Source organism: Ostrea edulis, chromosome 1 (assembly GCF_947568905.1).
Source record: "Ostrea edulis chromosome 1, xbOstEdul1.1, whole genome shotgun sequence".
Classification (NCBI taxonomy): domain Eukaryota; kingdom Metazoa; phylum Mollusca; class Bivalvia; order Ostreida; family Ostreidae; genus Ostrea; species Ostrea edulis.
The window spans coordinates 89,025,526-89,041,866 of NC_079164.1; the positions used below are offsets into that span (position 1 = coordinate 89,025,526).

At 34.2% G+C, this 16,341-nt stretch overlaps 1 protein-coding gene across 1 annotated transcript; it reads left to right on the forward strand.

The window, feature by feature from the left end:
- Positions 1 to 12,551: 12,551 nt before the first annotated feature.
- Positions 12,552 to 14,066, forward strand: LOC125675811 (transcription factor ces-2-like). The gene has a single exon (XM_048913623.2). It carries the CDS (start codon positions 12,886 to 12,888, stop codon positions 13,831 to 13,833), a length of 948 nt encoding a protein of 315 aa, XP_048769580.2. The 5' UTR covers positions 12,552 to 12,885; the 3' UTR covers positions 13,834 to 14,066.
- Positions 14,067 to 16,341: the final 2,275 nt, after the last annotated feature.

Below are 16,341 nucleotides of genomic sequence, written 5' to 3' on the forward strand. Positions count from 1 at the left end.
GTGGTTAACTAATTGAATTAAAGAGTTGCCTCAACATCAATATGGCTAACATGATCTTGCTATTCTGGATAAAACCAAGGTCGTAGATCATGGTATGATACAAAAGACTCTGCCTTAAGAAATGTATATACAAAACACGAAATCTGTATCTTAAATAGTTCAGAATATATTGAGTAGGTCAGATTAATTAAAATTAGATCCTTTGATCCGCTCATCTTGTGTAGCAATAGTAGATGAGCGGATCAAAGGATCCAATTTTAATTAGATTGGCACTTTTATCACTTGGGGGGCCTAATTACTATATATAAGAGTAATTAGGCCCCCAAGTGATATAAGTGCCTGTGGTCTTCTCATAAAGAATTTATAATCAAAATGTCAAAGCCTTATCTTACTTAGTTCAGGAAATATTGAATTGGTCAAGGTGGGTTTTTTTAAAGTAGGTCAAACTCCAAGGTCAAAAGATCAAACACCATTGTGTCACAAGGTCTTGTCATAAACAACCTATATACAAATATAAAAGCCCTACCTTAAATAGTTCTGGATATACTTAAAGTATTCCCACCCTCCTGTGATGTCATAAGATTTTGTAAAGTCAATGATTTAATAAGATTTATGCATGACAGAGACATAAATTGTGTTGGGATCTTTTTCAATAGTTATTGTAAAAAATCTTGTTAACCATCAAATATTTCAAAAGTCTAAATTGTATATGAAAATATTGAACCCAAGGGCAATAGGTCTGTTTTCATTGAATTATTTATCAAGTCCATTATGCCATAGATTTCCTTTGGTATTTGGTATATTTTTTTAAAGAAACAGTTTTGTGTATACATGTACTATTATATTGTTACAACCAGGTTTTGTGAAATTTTGATAATGCTGTCGAAAGAAAATGGCAATTTTCTGACATTTAATAACAGGTATATTGTGCTAATTGATAAAAAATTTATTGATGCTGCAACATACTTATTTTTTCATTTTTATTTGTTACAAAGATATATTAATTGAAGAACCAACAATCAAATATAAGACTAAACCAATAATTCTAGAGGGGTGGAATTACCTTAATAGGTTATAGTTTCTTAAAAGTAGGTCAAAGGACATGTTATGAAATGAGAGCTCTTGCCATAAGAAATTCATAAACAAGATAAATATCTACCTTAAATACACACATACTGTAGATAAGATTTTTATCATAAGTGGGTCAAATTTTTGAGTCAAGGTCACAAGATCACACACCATTGCATCACATGAAAGGTTTTTCCATAAAGAATGTATATACAAAATATGAAAGACCTAGCTTAATAGTTTCCTATATATCAGCATATACATTGTATCACTTGTTCCCCTATTGTGGCCCCAATCTAACACCCCCCCCCCCACCCCCACCACCAGCACCACCAGTGGACCATGAATTGCACAAACTTGGATCTACTCTAAGTAAGGAAGCTTTTGTGTAAATTTCAACTTTTCTCACTTGGTGGTTCTTGAGAAGATTTCAAAAGACTTCCCCTATATATTTGCATGTAAAACTCTGATCCCCTATTGTTGCCCCACCCTACCCAATGATTTTAACAAACCTGAATCTGCACCATGTCAGGAAGCTGCCATTTAAATTTCCAACTTTTCTGGCCCAGTGGTTCTTGAGAAGAATTTTAAAGATTTTTTCCTATATAATATATTCGAATGTAAAACTTTGATTCCCTATTGTGGCCCCACCCGACCTCTGGGGACCATTTGAACAAACTTGAATTTGCACTATGTCAAAAAGCTTCTATGTAAATTATAACTTTTCTGGAGAAGAAGATTTTGAAATGATCCCACCTAAATTTTTTTATCAATTTTTATGATTATCTCCCCTTTGAAGGGGGCATGGTCCTTCATTTGAACTAACTTGGACCTCCTTCACCCAAGGATGATTTGTACCAAGTTTGATTGAAATTGACCTACTGGTTCTAGAGAGGACAAATTTTAAAATTTGTCGGTATATTTTCACTATTTGGCTAGTGTCTCCCCTGGGAGAAAGGTGTTGCCCAGCATTTGAACAAACCTGAATCCCTAGAGCTGCACTGAAGAATGCTTTATGCCAAGTTTGATTGAAATTGACATAGTGGTTATAGAGAAGATGAAAAGGTTTACGACACCGACAACGTACAAGTTCCAATTAGAAAAGCTAACTTGAGCCTTTGGTTCGGGTGAGCTAAAAAGCATGAAGATGGTTAAAAGAAATAAATATAGTGGGAACCCATAAATATATCTGCCACTCGTTAAGTCTCTTAGGCGTCTATAGATAGTCCCATCCGCATGAGAGGAATCCCAACACATAATGTATAATATTAACTGAAGGGCGCAAAACAAAGTAATATGTTGACGGTGCTACTGTTTGAACGAGCGCAGCTTCATGTACATGTATGTACATATTTTGTAATGTTCATGATTTGATCAGGTTCAATTTAAACAATATCTATCTGCCTAATTATCATAACATGACTGAAATTAGGTAGCTGAAACAGCTAGGCCGTTTTAGTTTTCTCCCATGGTTTTATATTAAAAATCATTAAAATTTGTATGCATTAATGTAATTGAAATATTTTTATGCTATACAGTGAATATACATTTTATTTCTGCTGCCTTCACAGTGACTTGCTAAAACCTTTGATGCACGACTTGTTCTGAACTTTATGCTCTCAGCAGTCGACTGCCTGTACTTTCCTTTTTTCTACTCTCAACCTTTTCAAGTTACTAATTTATGATAAAAATGCCTTTCAAGTTTGTAAAACTATGGAAACAGCACTGCCTTGGAACATAAAACGCATTTCAATATAATGATAATTTTAGATAAATCGATAAATTCAACTATTGAGCATGTATCATATGGCACGCCAAATTCACAAATATGAGCTAAACATAGTTTCACAGTTGATAAACTAGGTTTATCGACTGTAAACTATAGTTTACGGACCGTAAACTATAGTTAACGACGTTAATCTATATTTCACATCTGTAAACCATAGTTAACAGATAATCTATGTTTCACAAGCGTAAACTATAATTAACAATGAAAACAATCATTAGCGATTGCAAAACATAGTTTATCTGATAAATACGGTTTCACGATTGTAAACTACGGTTTACAAGTCTAAACTATTATTAAGTTTATCTGATAAATATAGTATCACAATTTGTGAAACTAGGATTAACAATTGTGAACTATAGTTAACGAATGTAAATTATAGTTTACAAATGTGAATCTGTATTTATCAGCAAATCTATTGTTAACGTTTATTTAATATAGGATTAAACATTCTTTTTGAAGAATTTATCGATGTGTAAACTCCGGACATTTTACTCACAAACTGAATAAAAGTGCGAAGCACTTTTATGTTAAGTTTGTGAGTAAAATGGCCGGAGTTTACACATCGATAAATTCTTCAAAAAGAATGTTTGATTCTTATAATTCCAATTCATTCACTTCATTAACAATTGCAAAAATTTGAATAGTTTCCCCGCACTATGTTATTTGTTTTCAGGCGTGTATGAATACATCGCGTTTTCGGATTTATTGATGTATAAACTCTTGTTCAGCTTTATTTTTGTCCAATCAAAACACTTGTAATAAATAACATTGGAATTATAGACAGATAAACTTGGATTAGCATTTGTAAATTATAGTTTACAACTGTTAAATATAGTTTTATGGATGAAAACTATAGTTAACGAATCGTTAACTATAGTTTACAGTTCGTAAACTATAGTTTACAGTCGATAAACCTAGTTTATCAACTGTGAAACTATGTTTAGCTCATTTTTGTGAATTTGGCGTGCCATATATGTGGTCGGTCGACGGGATGCTTACTTTCCCTAGGCACCTGGGCCCTTATTCACAAAATTCTTACGACTAAGATCGAAATTAACGAACATTGTAATTTTTCTTAATCAATATGTAACGTGCATCCATGTTTTATAAAACTTGAGTACATACTTATGACCTTGTGATTGGTATTTGATTATCAGGCAGAATTTTTTTTCAGCTTAGTCGTAAGATTCTTTGTGAATAAGGACCCTGATCCCACCTCTGCATGCATGGTGCAAGGTGAAGATAACGAACATTGATCAATCTCATAACTCCTATAAGCAATACAAAATAGATAGTTGGGCAAACACGGACCCCTGGACACACCAGAGGTGGGATCAGGTGCCTAGGAGGAGTAAGCATCCCCTATTGACCTGTCACACCCGCCGTGAGTCCTATATCCTGATCAGGTAAACGGAGTTAACTGCAGTCAAAATCAGTGTGCCAAGAACGGCTTAACAATCGGTATGAAACACGTCAGACAGCATTTGACCCATGCGAGGTTGTATTGACGAACTAGATCGTTATAACGACCATAGAATTTGCAAAATGCTGACTGTTGAAAACCCTTGTACCATCAACTTGTTTGTCAGTAGCTTACCTCGATTTGAAAACGGATTATACACGGAGCAAGCTCTTGCATATCGAATCAGTTGAGATATATAAACACCATATGCAGGTGATAATGGAATATTGCTACATAAATATGGGAAGTTGACGATGGAGAAGCTGAAATCATCCCGTTTGTCATATAGTTGAGTTGTCAGTTTGCCGTTAATGTCTACTTTCAATAAGATATCTTAAGTATGAAGCAGAAGTGGACGACCCTCATTCCACGCACAAGTACTCAGAAGTTGGAATGAAAAATATGCTAAAGTTCCTCATTGACAATATCTTCGTGGTCTTTGGTGATCAGGTCTTCCAACTGTCTGTTGGAGTTCCCATGGGCACGAATTGTGCTCCTTTGTTAGCTGACCTGTTTCTATATTCATATGAAGCAGAATTTATTCAAAAACTTATACGTGAGAAGAAAAACCCTCTTTTTTATATTTATTTTGTAAACATACATACAGTATATATATATTGTGGGTTTTTTCCCTGCGTATCAGAAACAATGTATACAGTTACATCTTACGAGTGTATCAAATATTTAATATTCTATACGACTTCAGTCTAAAAGTTCTTATATTCTATGTATTATTTTCTACAACCAACAGATAGCAACTGCACATGACTCTGACCTCAAACAAAATATGGGAAGTTTAATACGCATTAATAAAGTTCAACAAAATTATATGTACATGCACATTAAAACAGTAACTCACCATAGCAATATGCTACTGGAATACATGACATCTTACCCACTCAAACTGTTTAATGGTTATTTACCTCGTTTGGCCTTAAAGGTTTTCTTTCAAAGCTTCGCAAAGTTCACAACGGGTTTTCGTGAAAGACACCATATTTTGCCTTTGTCAACAACTTTCACTCAGAAAAACATACAAGTTCTCATAGGCAACCTTGACTATTAAAGCACATGTATTGCATGCTCTATTTGACGTGTTTACAGCGAATCCCATTCACAAACTTACTATGTCCAGGTTGGTAGCTTATTTCAAACTCGGCACATTGTAATAAACAGAGATTTGACCTGAAACATTCATAAAAACTAGAAGTGTGTTTAAGTCTAGATGGAAAACGTAATATGAAAAAAAATTGTGTTCGTGAAGGATTCGAACCCGGTCGTTGTAAAAAAAGAACACATCTTTAAATATTGAATTCGACGACCCTACCCACTGAACCACGCAGTAGACCATAAATTTTTAAGGAAAATTAACGTACAGGCGAAATTGAAAATAATATCAGTGAAGACGTTTCGATTTTTTGAATTTTTCAAAAAATGCCCCCGTGAAACAAAGTTTCAAAGCGACAGTTTTTTTGGTGGGAAACTCGAAGAACATATTCATGCTAAATTTATTTTATTTCACTGAAGCAGTTTTTCTGAAATTCGGGAATACCCCTCCATTTTAATGCTAAAATTCATAAATCTGTAAATCGCTTATTGCTTGATTTAAACTCGAATTATTTTGGCTAATTTTTTGTTAACATACGTCTTTAAAACTTATTTTCAAAAATGTTTGAATCAACACATAAGTTCCAGTTGGTTTTATCATATATTTGAACAAATTACTTTTATCGATCTTTCATGCAACACCTTTAGGGAAATTAACATGAGACGAGCAACACCTTCTATGAAAAGAATTGGAAAGGTAGTTACCATGAAGCTAAAAAAATTCTATTGTTCACACTTTTATAACTGACCTTTTTGGCCCCTCCCTGATACCAAAACCCCTACCCCTGGGACCATCAAATTGACAATTTTGATGAAGGACTAACCACTCTTTCTAAATATCCATGTAGTTTTTAGCACACCGCAGCTGAAAGCTCAAGTGAGCTCTTCTGAGCGCCTGTTGTCCGTCCATCTATATGTCCTTCTGTAAACTTTTTATATTTTCGACTTCTCCTCCAGAACCAATGGGCCATTTTCAACCAAACTTGACAAAGAGCATCCTTGGATGAAAGGCTTTTAAGTTCGTTCAAATGAAGGGTCATATCCTCTTCAAAGGGGAGATAATTACAAAAATGTAAAAACAGGGTGGATGCAGCCCTGGTCGTTTATTAATCTTCTCAAAGACCACTGGGTCAGAACAGCTGAAATTTACATGAAGGCCATGCAGATTCATGTTTGTTAAAACCATGACCCCCCCCCCCGAGGTAGGTTGGGGCTAAAGTAGGTGATCAAAGTTTTACATGAGAATATATAGGTAAAATCTTCTTCTCATGCACCACTGGGTCAGGAAAGTACAAATTTACATGATAGCTTCCTGAGACAGTGCAGATTCAAATTTGTTTAAATCATGGCCCCGGGGGTATAATAGGGGATCAAAGTTTTACATACAAATATATAGGGAAAATCTTTGAAAATCTTCTCAACAACTACTGGCCCAGAAAATTTTACATTTACATGAAAGCTTCCTGACATAGTACATATTCAAGTTTATTGAAATCATGCCCCCCCCCCCCCCCCCTCAAGCATTCTTTGTGTAAAATGTGTCATCTAAAAGTTAAATGTTGTGACTATGCAGAATTAAGATGCTACATATTACAAATTCAATATTTCACCAGTTTGTTTGTATACATAAAGAGACTCGTGTCTTTGTTTACATAACAGATTTAAGTCTAGAATATAGCTTTTATTCATGCATTCAGAGGGTCAACATTTTGGTTGTCAATATTAAATGAGTTATACTTTTGATGTTTAACATCAAAAATAAAATATATTTTGTTCAAAAATCGTGAACCAGTCCCTTTAAAAATCTGATGATGAATAATCACTGGGCCAAAAACGTTTACATTTACAGTAACATGAAGCTTCCTGAAATAGTGTAGATTCAAGTTTGTTAAAAGGATGACCCCGGGTATCAAACTTTTACATGCAGATGTATAAAGAAAGTATTTTAAAATCTAATTCTTTTAAAGAACCATTGGGCAAGATAAGTTTATATTTACATGAAAGCTTACTGCTGATTCAAGTTTGTAAAAATCATGGCCCTCAGGTGCAGGTTGGGGCCACAATAAGGATCAAAGTTTTACATGCAAATATATAGGGAAAATCTTTATATGGGCCAAAGTGACTCTGGTGAGTGATGTGGCCCATGGGCCTCTTGTTTAATTTAGTAGCAATCGCGCTTAAAGACCAAAAAAAAAAAATGTTTCTTCACGGATTACTGGATGTGGGGGGAGCTCATCTATGGTCGTTGTTATTTGCCTGGCCAAGACATCAGGGTGTAGTGTATAGTTTTGATATACATAGGACCTGTCTCAGGGTCCTCTGCAGAGTTTCTGTGGTCATATAGTGTTTGAAAATAGTTGTATTCCTAAGGGTGTAGCTGACACATGTGGCACGCCAAATTCACAAAAATGAGCTAAACATAATTTCACAGTTGATAAACTAGGTTTATCGACTGTAAACTATAGTTTACGAACTGTAAACTATAGTTAACAATTCGTTAACTATAGTTTTCATCCGTAAAACTATATTTAACGGTTGTAAACTATAGTTTACAAATGCTAATCCAAGTTTATCTGTCTTTAAATAAACGTTAACAATAGATTTTGCTGATAAATACAGATTCACATTTGTAAACTATAATTTACATTCGTTAACTATAGTTCACAATTGTTAATCCTAGTTTCACAAATTGTGATACTATATTTATCAGACTTGTAAACCGTAGTTTACAATCGTGAAACCATATTTATCAGATAAACTATGTTTTGCAATCGCTAATGATTGTTATCATTGTTAATTATAGTTTACGCTTGTGAAACATAGATTATCTGTTAACTATGGTTTACAGATGTGAAATATAGATTAACGTCGTTAACTATAGTTTACGGTCCGTAAACTATAGTTTACAGTCGATAAACCTAGTTTATCAACTGTGAAACTATGTTTAGCTCATTTTTGTGAATTTGGCATGCTATAGACACACAGTGTACACCCAATCCCTCTTTCTTTCTCTCAGTCATTGACTCAATGAATAATTTCTGTTACAGATCTAGATACAAATAAATTTATGATATAAATCATTTCAATGAGTTACAGGTTTTAAAAATTAATGGGCAAATTATTGTTTAATTTCGATTCTGATTGTGTAATTTATAATACATGTATATAGAGGGGAAAATTACAATTATATTAAAATTGCATTATTTGGGGGTCTTTTTAAAAACAATTGAATTACAAGAAAATAGCAGTTGTGGACAGGTCAATGCTATCAAAACTCTAGAATACAGGGCTTCCTCAAGATCCAAAGAATGCTTGTAGGTACTGACTGTTATTGTTATCAAAAAACTTTTCTGGGGTAACTCCCAAGTTCCTGCAGATGTCATTCCACCCAGAGATCTATTATTAAATGTTTGATTGACAGGTGGCTTACAATTTGGGGGTGTTAACTTAAAATTGGGTCTTTAAGAAGATGTTGTTCAAATGTTTTACACATAAATGCTATATGTACCAAGTTTGGCCCCACCCTGGGGTTAGAACCTTTACCTTGGAGATCATGAAGTTTACAGTTTTGGTAGAGGCCTTCCTTTGTTACATCACTATGCATTTAGGTGTGTATGCAGGAGATACTGATTAGGTCAGGTTTTGGTTTTTTTAAAATAGGTCAAGGTCACACAAGATCAAATACGATGGTATCACAAGGTCTTGTCATAAAAAATCTAAATGTACAAAATATAAAAGCCCCGCCCAGAATAATTCTGAAAATATTTAATGGGTTACATGCTCTTAAAAGTAGGTCACATTTTAAGGTCAAAGTATGAAATAGAAGTTCTTGCCATAAGAAATATATTTCCAAAATATGAAAGATCTACCTTGAATACATGTAGTTCAGGAGATGTTGAATACATCTGAGATTTTACAAGAGGCCTCTAGGCCACATTGCTCACCTGAGTCACCTTGGACTTGCTCTTGTTCAGCTGTTGAATTTTAAAACATTTTTATACATCCCATTTTCTTATGAAAGCTTTCAGCTCAGGTGAGCTAAAAAGTAGGTCCAACTCTAAGGTCAAGCTTCACAAAATGATAAGGCCTTGCATCAAGAACCTATATACAAAATATCAAAGTCTTTCAGGAGAAATTCAATAGGTCAGGTTTGTTTTAAAAAGTAGGTCAAACTCAAAAGATTAAACACCATTATGTACAAGGTCTTGCCATAAAGAATCTGTACACTTATTATGAACGCCACACCTAAAGTAGTTCCATATACTGTACATGTATATTCAATAGGTTTATTAGGTTATGTTTTTTTAAAAGTAGGTCAAACTCCAAGTTCACTATATCATGATATGAAATCAAAGGCTTTGCTATAAGAAATATACAAGATATGAAAGATCTGCCTTAAATAGTTCAGAATATATTGAAAAGGTAAGATTCTTATTAAAAGTAGGTCAAATTTCCAGGTCAAGATCACACACCATTGCATCACTAAAAAGGTCTTGCCGTAAAGAATGTATATACAAGATATGAAATCCCTAGCTTTTTTGGTTAAAGGGACTGATTTACGATTTCCCCCCAAATTCTGTTTTTCACTTTAAATGATCAAAAGATAGTCTAATATGTTTAGAAGGTTTCATAAAAAAAATTAAGGTTATTCTAAATCACAGGTCATTATAGAGAGTTTGTTTTTTGTTTCGAAAACAAAGATTGAGGTGTGTTATTGTTTACTAAGTTTTCAAAATAAATGGATATTGATCCAAGTTTATTATATATATCACATCTCAAGTATACTTTAGGTAAAATGTGCCATTAAAAATTAGTTAAAATTTGTGCTTGTACAAATTGAAGATACAAAATTAACATTTCACTGGTTTGTTTATTTACATAAAAAGACCGAGTCTTTGTTTACATAATACAGAAATATAGCTAAAATATTTCTCTTATCCTGGCATTTAGAAGGTCTTAATTTTGATTGTCAACATTAAATGAGTTATATTTTTAATATTAAAAATGAAAAATATTTTTTTTCGAAAAACATGAACAAGTCCCTTTAAAGATATTTTTTCTGGCCCAGTGGTTTTTTTAAGAATATTCTTAAAAATTTCCCCTATATACACACATGTAAGACTTTGATCCCCTATTGTGGCACCATCCTGGGGGGGGGGGGGGGGGGGGGGGGGGGGAGATATTTTAACAAATTTGCACTATATCAGAAAGCTTTCACGTTAATTTGAACTTTTCTGACCCAGTGGTTCTTGAAAAGATTTTCAAATTAAATTTTCTTTCATCTTCTGCGGCCTGATATCTTTGACGCTTGCATCAAGGTGATTTTTTGTTGGTGATGTGAAGTCGATTTCTTGTTGGTGATGTTAAGTTTTCAGCCATGTAGACAAAAAAATATCCTATACCCTATATCTTTCATTCCAGAAACATGCAAAATACAAACAAATTGATCAATGATATGACCTTTATGTCAAATTAGTATGTCGGTAGTTTGCAGCATATCGTCTTAGTTATGGTGTAGCATCCCATATGCCCTCCAAGTATCATAAGATATGGCCTATCCATTTACTAGTCAAAGAATAAGAAAGAGCCATCAGATATTGGACTAGAACCTTTGATGAAGGTATACAATCATTTACAAGCAATTACTTTAACAGAAATGCTCTCAGAGTCTGTTGATGGTTGATAAATGTTGAAATACCGGCTAGAAAACACACAAGAATATTTCAAGAGTATTCTTCAAGGTAACTTCCCCTGAGGAATGATTTCAATGAGTTATAAACATCTAAAAATGCATGACATCTGCAAACGCATAGACATATCATTCTTATTTATTTCTGTCATCTCTTCTATGCATGTAACTAAAATGTATGAAACTGAAGCAATGGATGCTTGTTGATTGTACAGAACAATATTTTTTGCTGAATTGTACATAGTAAAATGGACCACGGCACTAAGTGTATATAAAATGTTGAGAAAAGTCTCCTTTGCTGGGAGTCACTGTTTCTGTTTGGATGAGCTGTACTGATGATCAGGAATGGGAGCCCTGGCATCAGAGGTATCGATGGCACTATCTGATTGGGTTACGCTGCCTGCATGAGCCAAAAATAAGTCTTTTAAAACACTCAGTTCTTTTGAAAGAATTTGAACCTTCTGTTCCAACATTTCATTTTCTGCTCGCAATGTATTAACTTGCTCAATTGTTTCCTTTGCTTTCTGTCGAGAACGTTCCCTACTCTTTTTTACTGCAATATTATTTCTTTCTCTCCTTTTCAAATATTCATCGGTGTCTTTTCCCATTCGAGCACGTTTGGGAGGTTTATTACATGATTCTCCATCTGAACCCTCATAATCTGGCCTTTTAGGAGCCATCCCACAAAATCTACAAGCAAAAACAACACAAATCATTCAAGATTATTGCATCACTATAGATAGCAAACTAGAGTGATCTCCCTTTCTCTAGATTTAGTGCCTGATGCAATAAAGATTTTTTGTTCTTGTCATGTAACAGTATTCTGCTTCACAATAGGAATGTTATGAAATTACCAATAGCAATCAGAGAGGAGATCTGAAGCACTTTAATTAGGGGATTTTGAGCATTTTCCGTAAAAGACAATAAAGAAAATGATTGCAAAATCAAGAACCGGAAGTAGAATTGTCAACATCAACAAACCAAAAGTAGTAATAAATCAGTAAGTATTTCTTGTTCTAATTCCTGAATTTTGATAGAAAATACATTGAAAAAAATATATAAACATCTTACCTGATATACAACAGAGTTAAATGAACAATATTCCTTTCAAACTGTATCTGTATATATTAACAGCCTTCCATGCAATATTCTGTGATGCAATGAACTGTTCGCCAATCGGCATGTACTTCCGGTATTCGGTACAAAAAAATAAAATATTAGTTTGTGATACCAAGTCAAGTGCTTGAAACAAGAGTTCTTTTACTTTTTGGGGATAATATTTCAGAAATATATCTTTTAGATTTTGATGACTTTTACTTAATAATCATACCGCACAAAATGGAAATTCCCTATATTCGGGTATCCTCTAGAATATCATGATACACACGAGAGAATTTCGGGAGTTTTCCATTACAATTTACGTCATAAGTGAGGAGAGTGTAATATCTATTTCAGGAACCAATCAAATTTGTCCCTTCTTATATCATATTCTATTTTGAGATTACACGCTCAAGTTCGACACTCTGATTTCTTGCGATCCAAAATATAATTCTTTACTTTGGTCACTGCATGGTAAAAACTATTCACGCATTTTAGTTCTGATTGTAACATTTCTTTAACATAAGCCAAATGTATAAATCTAATATTAACTGATTGGTTAGTCTTGCTTTATTACACACTTTTACGTAGAATTAATTTCTTTGCGTAGTAATACATTGTTAATCCCGGCGAACATCTATATATACTCAGAGCCAACGATGTTTCGTCAGTGGTATGTCTGACAATTCCAGAGTGAAACAAGTAAACGACCGCAATCTTCACGATTCGCGTGTGAGCACTACACAGGCTCTTGGGTCTGTCTTGGGTGTGACTTCTCAAGCGGAGGCGCTGGATTTCCCAATATTTTCATTTGACGAGAACATTTTCCCTGGTTCACCATGTCCTCAAGAAAATTTGATGGAATCGTTTCACCTGTACGATTCTGAACAGTACAAGAAAGGGCAAGTAACAACTATAACACTTGATACTTCGGGCCAGTTTGATTTGGACCCTCTTTTTGAGAACGCCGTTGATATCCAACAGCTATTGAATAATACAACACAAGTGAACGACGCCGACCTGGAGAGCATTATTCTGGGGGAGAAAACTGCTGACCCAGTTACGGTTGTCCCGTATATTGAACTGCAAACAACACAGGCAAGTTCGTTACCCGCTTTGAAAGAATTTGACTTTATGTCCAGCCAAGAGCAAATTACAACGACTAGTGAGGCTGGTTGGCCAGCCACAACCATCAAGACGGAAGAATTCGGCACTTGTGATCTCGACAGTCTCGCTAGCTCTCCGCCAGCGTCCGAATACGACGTCACATCGTCGACGCTTACACCACCGACTTCACCCTTTGAAGTTGTGCGAGGCCGACCCGGCAGGAAACCTTCCGCTGCTGGTCCCCTTAGACCAAATAGAAAGAAACAGCCACCCAAGGGGACAGAGGAGTACTTGGATAAACGATCTAGAAATAATATAGCTGTGCGAAAAAGTAGAGACAAGGCCAAGAAAAAACAACAAGAGACAGAGAGCCGAATGCAAGAGTTGTGCTTAGAAAACGAAAACTTGCAGAAGAAGTTGGACTTATTAACAAAAGAACTCAATGTGCTCAAAAGTTTGTTTACCAATGTCGGTGCCTCTTTACCGTCGAAATTTGACGAAATTATGTCAAGGTGACCCCACACCTGAAAATAATAGAACATTGATAAGCACCAAGTTGGAAATTCCTGTACATAGTGACACTTTTTACCATGTAGATGGTAGCTTTGTGACTTTAACTTGTAAGAATTGTATAGCTAACACTCAAATGTATGATGACGAAGCTGTTTTTATAACTAGCATTTGTTGTTGTGTTCATATAGATTTTATAGATATTTTAATTTATAATAGTAAAAATTATGAAAACTTAATAGGTGTTCATTTCCTTCTTGTTGCCAGACTCACTATCTCCTTTCTTCATTCGTATTTTTATTCAGGAACGAATAAATTTCTTGAATTTGAAATAAAATTATTAGATGGTTTTTCGTTTTCAAATTCAAAGAAATTTTTTGACTGAAACATAGTACGAATGAAGTTAATTGTTTTGAGTCTGTTATCTTAGCCAAGTGCTATCCCCCACTCCCTTTTCATATATGAGCATCAGCGGGATGTCTACATAGTGGATTGTGCTGATTATCCTTGTTGAAGTCAAAGGGCATGTCTAATTGACATGAGCGAGATATGAAACAGGAAAAACATGGAAATTCCCATTCCCTTGAGGAGTGGCAGAATTTGTCTCGTATGTATATCTAACAAACGGAGTTGGGTGATTTTTTATTTTTTTTTTGAGAATTATACAAATGTTTTGTACTTTTAATTGAAATTGTCCATGACACTGGGTGCCACTCCTAGAGGCCGGTATACAGGGCATCACATGGAAATTACTTGCTTGGATCATGAGAATACACTATAAGGTTTAGAGTATATATATAAATCATGATTTGAGTAAATCATTATACAATGGTGTGAGTGTGTAATGATAATGAAATTGGTAGTATATCGAAATATACTAAGTATACAGACTTAACAATATTTAGAGCTTATGGAATTTAGCTGCAGAACTGTAGCTCTCTGAAAAAATATTTTGACATGTCAAAATATTTTTTCAGAGAGCTACAGTTCTGCAGCTAATGGAATTGGGATATTGTAATGAATTTGATTTACTATACAAATTACAGGATAACAATATTAAAGCATTAAAATGACATTGAAAATAGTAAAAAAAAAAATCTTAAAGGCATAGGGTCTAAGATATTGGTGAAATTTTGCATGTTCCAAAAAGGTGGTGAAATTTAAGATCATAACTAGAAAATCACAAAAAGTTCTTCAGAATGTTTACAAACACATTGGATACGATAGTAATTACAAAATAATTTCCTGTTCTCATTTGCCTAATTTGGTACCCTGTTGACTTCGCATCTCTTATGTTTGTGTGTAGCCAACAATCATCGGGGTACCAGTTTAATATATTGTCCTCCAGACAAACATTTTATAAAGGGCTAAAACTTCAAAATGACTTTAATTTCAAAGTGCTGCAGCTATAGATAACTCATAAGTAACACTACAAATTTGTTTTTTGAAGTTCTTGCAAAATATTGTGATGTCATTTTTGAGATAAAAGATAGACCCTATGCCTTTAAGATATTTTTTTTTTGGTCAATAACTTTCCATTCGAGAAGTACATACAATTATTAGGTGTTAGAAATTCGAAAAATGATAATTTTATCAATTAAGAAAAATGTGAAAAAACCAAACAATTTCATCGCACGGCGCTATTTGAAAACAAGAGTTTGCAAGTAATCATTGTTATCAATATTTTTATTTGGAGAACTGACAAATGAATTTAACAGTTACCTCAAATAGATTTTAATCTGATAAACACAAATCAAGATAAAAATATTCTTTGGGTCTTAGGCGAGGACAAAGTTTTGACCTAAACCTACATTGTACATATGTTTGTGTTTAAAAAAAACTTTTAAAATGCAAACGTGCATACTATATTTCAAAGCAATGTGCATGAACTTGATATGCATCTGATTTTCTTGAGATCGTACATAAATTATGTATCGTTCAATTACACGCAATTTTCATACTCAAATTTAAGCCTTGGAAATGATTCACATTTACCTTCGTATCAGATAACCTAACATTTTTTGAATGTATATAACCAAAAACATCGATGTCCTCATAATTTCATCTTTATATAGTAGTGTAGCATAACCGTCTGATGACGTTTTGGAAATATTAATGGCAAGAATTCATTTTTTTCCTTCTGACGAATACACGCCTCTTACAACTAATTTTCCATGACCAGGTGGAAAAATACAGATTCTCCACAAATCCGCTGTATACACAGCTTATAGTTCACAAGAACATTAACTCTTGCGGTCTTGTGTGTGGAGGAGAGAGAGAGAGAGAGAGAGAGAGAGAGAGAGAGAGAGAGAAAAGGTGAAAATCACACTTTACTTTTGATATACTTAAGGAACATTATTTTTAGTGCTTTGTGATATCGGTTGAAAAGTGGCTTACAAACGTTTGGAATAGCGCAGACGTACTCGGCGCTCGTTTCGCAGAGAAACCAACGAAACATGGCTCAGATTCACTACAGACAAAACGTTGATTGACGTACATTCATAACATTATTGC

Bases quoted from the DNA above. Each gene is read 5' to 3' on its own strand.
- LOC125675811 (XM_048913623.2), top strand. From the start codon at position 12,886: ATGTCTGACAATTCCAGAGTGAAACAAGTAAACGACCGCAATCTTCAC.